General features: G+C 30.7%; 1 protein-coding gene across 1 annotated transcript; it reads left to right on the top strand.

Moving 5' to 3' along the window:
* Window positions 1-3650: 3650 nt before the first annotated feature.
* LOC132044810 (transcription factor MYB62-like) lies at window positions 3651-5178 on the top strand. Its single transcript, XM_059435336.1, has 3 exons — window positions 3651-3909; window positions 4018-4147; window positions 4432-5178. Exons 1-3 carry the CDS (start codon window positions 3756-3758, stop codon window positions 4982-4984), a joined length of 837 nt encoding a protein of 278 aa, XP_059291319.1. The 5' UTR covers window positions 3651-3755; the 3' UTR covers window positions 4985-5178.
* The last annotated feature ends 3940 nt before the right edge of the window (window positions 5179-9118 follow it).

Here is a 9118-nt window from a genome sequence, read left to right as displayed (position 1 = left end):
TACCTCTTATCCCAACATATCTTTAGGATTATTTTATCCATCTTTTAGATGGTATAAAATAATCCCAATAGATGGGATAAATTAATCCTGAGATTATAATCTCGATATAATTTCGACTATCTACCAAAACGACCCCTAAGAGTTTCCAGCGTCAAATATACGATTCTTCTTGTCAAATTTCTTGGTCACATCACACCTATTCAGAAATATGAAGTCATGTATTATGCACACCGACATTGACAGGGGAAGGATTTATAGTCTTCTCGCCGTATTTTCTCCCCTTCCAAAATAGTCTACCGGCAAACTTTTATTACTACATAAATTAAAGGCCAAAGGAGAAAATACTCCCCTAACTTTCTGATTTAGAGCAGCTATACTTCTCGTTACAAAAATAATGTATATCTATCTTTGCCTTTACAAAATGGTACAAATTTATACTCTTTTCGTTGACGGAATCTTTTAAAAAAAAAAAATCATTTAGGTTATTTTTAATTAAAAAAAATGTCATGTGATTTTAAAAAAAGTCAACCTATTTTTTTTTTAGTAGACATACGTTTAGTATTTTTTTTTCTAGTGTGTCGGGTCTGGTTCATTTAAAAAAATAGATAACTTATTTTTTTTAAGTCACAGAGATATTTTTTTAAATAGACCAAACCCGACACATCAGGAAAAAAATACCATATGGCTTTAGAAAATATGTCTATTAACAAAAAAGTAGGTAGACTTTTTTTTTAAAGTCACGTGGCATTTTTTTAATTAAAAAATAACCTAAATGATTTTTAAAAAAAATCGGTCAACAAAAAGGGTATATTTGCACCATTTTATAACGGCAGGGGTATATTTACACTATTTTATAACGGCAGGGGTATATTTGCACCATTTTGTAACGGCGGGGATATATATATACACCACTTTTATAACGAGGGTATATCAGCTCTAAATCGCAAAGTTGAAGGGTATATTCGCACGTTTGTCCTAAATTAAATAAACAAGGGTGAGGAATCATTTAAAGTGTTCAAATTAAGTTGGTATAAATTGTCTACCTTTGAGTAATATTTTCATTAAGAACCCCTGTATCAAATTACTTTAAAGGGTCCACGTTAAGTTGGTTGCTAATTTTTAACTTCTTGTTGAATGATTTCTCTTTCCTCAAAGAACTTGAGATTGCATACATCCTTCACCTTGCTGCGTTCGTGGTGTAGGTAAGATATTCATTGCTACACATAAATGGTATGGAAATGGCTGTATAGGCAATCAAGGTAATAGACTTCAGTGATTGTGATATGGCAATCTTGATGTTCTGTTTGTACGAATCTTCCGTCTACGATGCATTTTTCTTAGGCAGAATTTCTAACTAATATCCAGTGTACATTTAAATTTAGTCATAATTACTCTATTCGACAAGAATCTCATTTTTTGATGGTACGGAGGGGGATTGGCCCAAAAATTGGATGGGGGTTTAGACGCTGCCGGACGCCCGGCAAGCGTCCTTGAGCCAACTCCAAGAGGGTAATTAGGACGATAAAAAGTTTAAATATTCATTGAATAAAGTGTGCCAAGTTTAGATATAGTTAGGACCACAAACAGTTTAAGTGTACATTAAATAAACGTGCCAAATTTAGAGGTAGGCATGCAACATCTTTCTTGTAGCAGTAGTAACCATGTTTGAGTGAATTTAATGCTGTTACAAAGTGAACCATTATTTTTCGTAGTACTAGTATGAACAGCATGATTCTATTTTTTTTTTTTCTCAAATACAAGTGTGCTAAATTGCAATAGTATTGGATGTGCTCAACTTTTATTTGGACTTATCTCGTTATTTCTTATAGAACCTATGACTTGTAAACTTAACGCCATTGAGATATTTGAGTCAAATCCAGCCGCATTCCAGGACTTTTCAATTAAAGAAAAACTTTATATAATTATTCGAGTGTATGATAGGCATTTGGGAGAAGCAAGAACCACATATAAACACCGTCGTTGCAATAAGTCGGCATCATTAAAGTTAGAGTGGGGAACTAGTAATGAAAATCCAAGCAGCGGCTCAAACTGCCGCCTTCTTGCCAAGAGAACATCAAAATCCCCACGTTTTATTAGTACACTTTGTGAACTCTGGATACAGTTGTAGTAGTACATGTGTTTCAGCCAACCACGTTGAATCAGTGGAGAATCTTGGAAAATGGACACCCTTCTCTCTATTTTTAAGTTTTTTATTTAATTTTTATGACGATCATTATTTGACTGTGTATCTATTAACCTCTCATCAACACATATATCGGCTAATTCTGCCTTCAGTGACTTATAGCCTATTTGGCTAAACTTATTTTTCTCTCAAAAATATTTATTTTTTTAATAAGTGCTTATTTTTTAAAAATTGAGGTGTTTGGTCAAGCTTTTGGGAGGAAATAAGTATTTTTGGTTAATGTTGACGAGCTTTTTCGTTTAAAAAAATAACTTTTGCCCAAAAGCACTTTTCTGAAAAATACTTTTGAGAAAAATACACTTAGAATCACTTGTTAAAATTTTGGTCAAACACTAATTGTTACTCAAAAGTACTTTTTAAATCAACTGGCCAAATTATTTTTTGCCAAAAGTACTTTTTTGAAAAATGCGTTTGAAAAAAGCACTTTTTAAAATAAGTTGATTTTAAAAGCTTGGCCAAACAGGCTATTAGTTTAATAGGAAAGAAATCAATTAATAATTTTTTACCTTGCTAGGATTTGAATTGATCTCCGAAGCTTGTGTCATTTCATTTACAACTAGGCCACACCCTCACATAATTGAACTACAAAAGAAGAGTTTGTCGTAGCCCAGTGTTTATGTCAAGTAAATGAATACAAATATATGTCTTGCTTAAGTTTTTTATCACTTAAATTAGTAAGTTCATATATTTTCATTTTAATTTGTAAGTAACTTTTATAATTTAATTGGTTTAGTTTGATGTAAGTACTAGTGCTGACTGCTGAGGAAATATTTGTCATCTCGTTCCTGGGCCCTTCCGGCCTGCAAAACAACATTTCATAATACAGTAACTTTTTGTGTCCTTATCGGAAATTTTATCAACCTCTTCTTACTTATCTTAATCTTCAATGTGGAATTCTACATTAAAAAAAAAAAAGCTTTTCACATTGACACTATTTTATAAGACCTGCGAACACTCCACGCTACTTAAATTAAGCTTGTTTGGATGACTTTAGTCTTGTTTAATTAACCATGGATGTTGCTTAATATTAGGTACTATAGCCTAAAAACTAATAATCTCGTTATCTCAATTTATGTGATACACTTCTTAAAACTGCTTCTTTTGTCCTTAATGAAATGATTTACAATCACACATATATCTATATCTTGATTTAGACCACAAGTTTTAAAAGTCTACATTTATTTCTTAAACTTCATATTAACCAAATTATATCACATAAATTGAGACGGAGGGAGCCATGTTGGTCACCCTCTCCGTAACTGGGTGGAAGTCACATTAATGGACGACTTACTTTTTAATTTCTAACTGACTTAACTTTCCAAATATATGAAAAAGTCCTCTAATTTTCTCGTTAATTTCTGAACCTCTTTGGTTAAGACTTTTGGAAATTAACTTTAAGAGGCAAGTTCCACGCAGCATCCACTTTACTATAAAGTTGGTGAGAGTACTCTGAAACTTGGAACTTATAAATCTGAGCTGGCTACTCTCTCTTGCTTCAAACTACTTTTAGCACATTCAGTAGTACTAAATAAATCTCTCAATCGAAACAGACATGTCTTCCTTGTCTAAAAGTTCAAGTAGCAGCTCTAGTGATGATGAAATTGGATTGAGGAAAGGTCCATGGACTGTTGAAGAAGACAATCTCCTTGTCCACTACATTACCAATCACGGCGAAGGCCGATGGAATATGCTAGCTAAACATGCTGGTAATTCTTCTGTATAGTCATTCTTGAATCTTTCGCTTGTCCTTAAATCATGTATTCGTCTAATTTTTGTTTCCTTCACTAAGCTAGCGCACATGTTCTTTTCTGTAGGACTGAAGAGAACAGGCAAGAGTTGCAGATTGAGATGGCTAAATTACCTTAAACCGGACGTTAAACGAGGAAATCTAACTCCTCAGGAACAGCTCGTGATTCTTCAACTTCATTCCAGGTTGGGTAACAGGTATATATACTGCTGTTTGATTCTTCTTCCAGCTTTTGCAACTAAACTATTGCAAGCTAGCGGAGCTAGGGGGCGTAGGAGGGTTCATCTGAACCCCACGCTAGAAAATTACTATCTCCTTTAACTTCTTAAAATTTTGAATTCAAAGCACCACTGATTGCAAATTTGCAATAGATCTATTGCAGCTGTTTTCCTATCTACTGCAACTGTTTTAGAACTGTTGTGATAAGCCTGATTTCTAGTACTACGTATCTTGATCAAAATATTTGTTTTCTTATTACTAGATGGTCAAAAATTGCGCAATATCTACCTGGAAGAACGGATAACGAAATCAAGAATTACTGGAGAACAAGAGTGCAGAAACAGGCGAGAAATCTGAAGATTGACTCGAATAGTGCAGCATTTGAAGAAGTGATTCGCTGTTTGTGGATACCGCGTCTTCTTCAGAAGATAGACACTTCCTCTGTTATCCAATCATCGAATCAGAGTTCACAATCAACCCCACAAGGTTTCACTTTAGAGAAAAACAACACCAGCAGTAGCTGTTCTTCAAGTTCGCATTCCTCGAGTATTATCTATAGATCTCCCGATATTCCACAATGTGCTAAAATTCCACCTTGTGAGATAGGTGATTCGGACTTAAATTCATTCGTCAAGGCTCATTTTCCATTTGATGACAATAGTTATGATAATAATATGGATATTTTCGGCCAATCAGCAAATGGAAACTTTAACGATGTGATGGATTATGATCAGAATGTTTTAGCTGACAGCTTTTGGAGCATGGATGAATTTTTCTACCAAAAACAGGATATGAGCAATTGTACTAGTAGTTGATAATGGCTTGGCTGCAAGCTAGTTTCAATTTTCTTTTCTTAAAAAGGAAGAGTTAGTATTTTTTCTGTTTCAACGTTTCCATTGTACAATAGTGGGGATTGTATGAACAGTTAAACTGGAATAATGGGTGTACTGACTACTGATCATGCTAATAGAAGGTCATTGAAAGCAAATATACTGAGGGTCTTTCACGATATTGTTCTTTTTGAAATTTCAAAGGTTCCTTCGTGGTTCTTTCACGCTCTCTTCTTTCCTTATATTCTATTTTGCTTCTTCTTTTCTTTCTTTTTCTTTATTTGTTGCTCACTCACTTTTCCTTATTACGAGCTCTACCTTATGAGCTACTTTGGACTTTTTAAATTTTGTTAATTCTTGCTTCTGTTTTATAATTCTTCTGGCTTCTGTTTTGTAATTCATATACTTCTTCTGTCACAATTTATGTGATATTTCTCCCTTTTCAAAATTCAAACGTTTTAATTTTGATTGTTTGTTTAAATATAATTTTAAAAATTTCAAAATAAAATTTACATTTATGAAAACTACATAAAAAAGTCAATAATTATAATTTTTAAAATATTTAAAAGGCATATAAAAAATTGTGGTCAAATAACAACTCATCAACTCTTGTAATCCCCACATCAACACATAAATTGGGACAGAGGGAGTAGTGTTTATTAAGTTTTTATTTTGAGTATCTAAATATGTATGTACGAGTTCTATTTCTAGTTTTATTTGCCTATTCTTGAGTCAGACGATAACTTCAGAATATGAAAACTTGTCGAGAACAATTATAAATGAATAATAATTTTGTGTTGATAAAGTAATACTTTTGAAGTTTATGCTTTGTTCAAAATTATTATAGTTATCAAAAAAATTGTTTAGTCGATTTGTTTATATAAATAGAAAAGACGAATAATCCGAATCAAAGCTAAAAAGAATTAAGTCGAAGCTCAAAATAATCTGACACTCGGAACCTCAAAATCATGGATCCGTCTCTATTGATACGTCAAGACTTTTAGTTAGAATGTGTTAGACTAAGGGTGAAAATCATTTATACTCCCCAACTTTGCTTTGAAAATCAAACGCCTCTCAACTTTAACAATAGACATTCTCCCCCCGTTATCCTATTCAATGACTATTTCACCCTTATTTCACCCTTATTCTTTTCAATCCTACATTTATTGTATATAATATTTATTTATTTAATCTAGGTATTTATAGATTCTTATTTTAAGTTTATTAACATTATAAGTAGAATAATACATTTATGAATTTATAACAAGAATATAATGCTTTTTTATGATTGTTATTTCAATATTATATGCAGTAAGTACGTATATATGTATGTATATTAAGTTTCACTTCTCTCTTATTCTCTATTGTTTATATAAATAAACAAGTTTTGATTATCTCTAATGGAATATTTCTTAAATCATAATAAAATTCATTTACAGTATAAATAAATAAATTTTAAAAATTTACATCTATTTTTTTAATTGTTTTTGCATTACCTACATATAAATATATTTATAAAGTTATTATGACTAGTTATTTTTCACTTGTATAAATAAATATTAAAGTTTTGATTATTTTTAATAAAATTAATTTTTTGTTTATTCTGCTAATTTATTCTATTATAGAACATCATTAACCTACATACTCAATTAGTATTTTTCACTTTTTACTTCGCTTAGAAGACAATATTAAGTTTTTATAAGAAATTTGTTACATAAATTAAAAAAATGAAAAATAACATGATTTTAAAAAAGTAAAAAAAGAAAACAAAAGTTAATAATGTAAGGATAAAGTAGGCATTTTAAAAAGTCAATTGAATAAAGGGGAGAAAATCTCTATTGTTCAAAGTTGAGAAGGAGTTTGATTTTTAAAGTAAAATTGGGGGCGTAAAGTATTTTGACCCGTTAGACAAATGAAGGTATCTCAAAAGGAATTGTCCCTCGGAAATTAGGCAGAACCTTATTTTTCACTTGATAAAGAATTATTCTTTAGTATTAGTAATGTAAAGCGATACTCCCTCCGTTCATATCTACTTGTCCACTATTTTAAAAACATTTTTTCACTTTTACTTGTTCATTTTCGTATATCAAGAAAAAAAAAATTTGCTGTGTTACCCTTAACATTAATTATCCATTTCAAATCATTTTTAAAATTCATTAAGGCTATACACCAAGTAATATGAGTATCATGGTAAACTATACACTTCATTTATTATTTCTTAAGGGATGTGCAAAGTCAGCTAGTGAACAAGTAAAAGTGAACAGAGAGAGTAAAAAAAGAGAGTAAACTAGCATACATGAGAAAAGAGTGTGAAGGCAAAAGAGACGAATTTGCACCAAACGCGCGGAATATACTTGCGAAGCCTAATCCGAACACCTTGAATCTAAAAAGAAAAGTGCCTTAACTTAATCCATATAATGGTCATTGTTTTAGTATTATTATCTTTAAACTATTATGACTATGATTTTTGGCCAGTTTAATGTTCAGATTATCTCACTTATATATATATATATATATATATATATATATATATATTATCTCACTTATATACATATATATATATACACACACATTTGTTCCTTTGAGAAAGACACATATACATATGGAAAAATCTTCCCTCTCTATTTTTTCTGCTATTAAATTACTGTTTATTATTTTGCGTCTAGTGTATACTAGAAAAGCTTATTGAATCTTATGAATACACTTGCATGGGACGAAATATTCTTATGAACGATATCATCCATGTCACGTCTCAAGCTAGAAGAAGGGCATATTTCAACAGTTTTTAAAGACTTCTAGATAATCTTGAGATTCCACAAAAGACGGATTAAAAAATTGGAACCAGACAAATATGGAAAGAGGTAGATTTTTCTGGCCGCCCATTAAAGAATTAAAAAGACTTTCATTTTTCTTCTTTTTTTTTTTCTTGGGTCAGTTATAACAAACTTCCTCCTGTTCAAAATAAATTTAGTCTTTAGCACATTCTTTAAAAAACTATTAAGTCTCAGAAGAAAATAAATTTTTTGACTAAACTATCCCTAATTAAAATTTGCATATTATTATTAACTCGACATATTGGATATGATCAGTTATCACTTAATAAGGGCAAATTAAAAAAAAAAAAAAAGTCTATTCCTTCTTGATTACGTGGACACTTATTTTGAATCACAATAAAAAGATTATGTGGAAACTTATTAATAACCGGAGAGAATAGTAATGACTATTCTTATTGGGTGACTGAGTCTATTGGAACAATTCAATCTCATCATTAGCCTCCGTTCAGAGCTTTGTACAGAATTGTTGAATTCGAAAAGGCAAGAAATAATTCCCTCGAGAATTTTACTTCCATAATCAATCCTCTTATTAGCATGATCACGAGGACTTTTTTTTTTTTTTAAAGCAAATTCACTAGGCGGGGTGTCTAGGGTTAGTTTTTTATTTATATAATAAAAGCGAAACTCAAAAGAAAAGTACAAGCAAGGGGGTTAGGCCTTACCTTACTAATCCTATTGAGGCGTAGGTTTCATATCTAAAAATATAAGAAAATGACTAAGTGATCTTATGTTCGAAGGTAAATTTAATTAGCTGTTTAAATACATTTTTAAGTAATTTGGGTTTTTTTTTTTTAAGTTAAAAGTGAGCCCTTCTAGTCTTTATCAAATATTTAATTAACTTTAATTGTTGGATTTAACAAGATAGTGAAATAAAAAGAATTTAACTTGAACTAATATTTGGAGGTGCAGTTTCTGTAGTTTTACGTTATTTTTTATCTATATTTGGAACCCATGCAGCTTTTTGAGGTATAATTTTTGTTTTTTTATAATTATCTATTTCTTGTGTCTTGTGAAGTTTATGGTGTTGCGATTTTTAGGATTTGACGGATTTGTTGATGTTATTATTTAAATTCTTTTCTTTCACATTTTTCTATTAAATCTAACTATCAAAATTTATTAAATACTACTCCCTCCGTTCCAAAAAGATTGTTTTCCTTTCCTTTTTTAGTATGTCCCAAAAAGATTGACACCTTTCTATGTTTAGAAATAATTTAACTTTATGAGATGATTCTGATCACACAAATATCTAAAGAACTTGTTTTGGATACACATTTTAAAAGTCTTT

This window comes from Lycium ferocissimum, unplaced genomic scaffold (assembly GCF_029784015.1).
Source record: "Lycium ferocissimum isolate CSIRO_LF1 unplaced genomic scaffold, AGI_CSIRO_Lferr_CH_V1 ctg525, whole genome shotgun sequence".
Lineage (NCBI taxonomy): Eukaryota > Viridiplantae > Streptophyta > Magnoliopsida > Solanales > Solanaceae > Lycium > Lycium ferocissimum.
Note: the sequence above shows the minus strand (reverse complement) of the source record. Positions and strands in the feature narration are given on the sequence as shown.

Coding starts and splice junctions, on each gene's coding strand:
- LOC132044810 (XM_059435336.1), top strand. CDS start 3,756: ATGTCTTCCTTGTCTAAAAGTTCAAGTAGCAGCTCTAGTGATGATGAA. Junction 3,910..4,017: donor TATGCTAGCTAAACATGCTG/GTAATTCTTCTG, acceptor TCTTTTCTGTAG/GACTGAAGAGAACAGGCAAG. Junction 4,148..4,431: donor CATTCCAGGTTGGGTAACAG/GTATATATACTG, acceptor TCTTATTACTAG/ATGGTCAAAAATTGCGCAAT.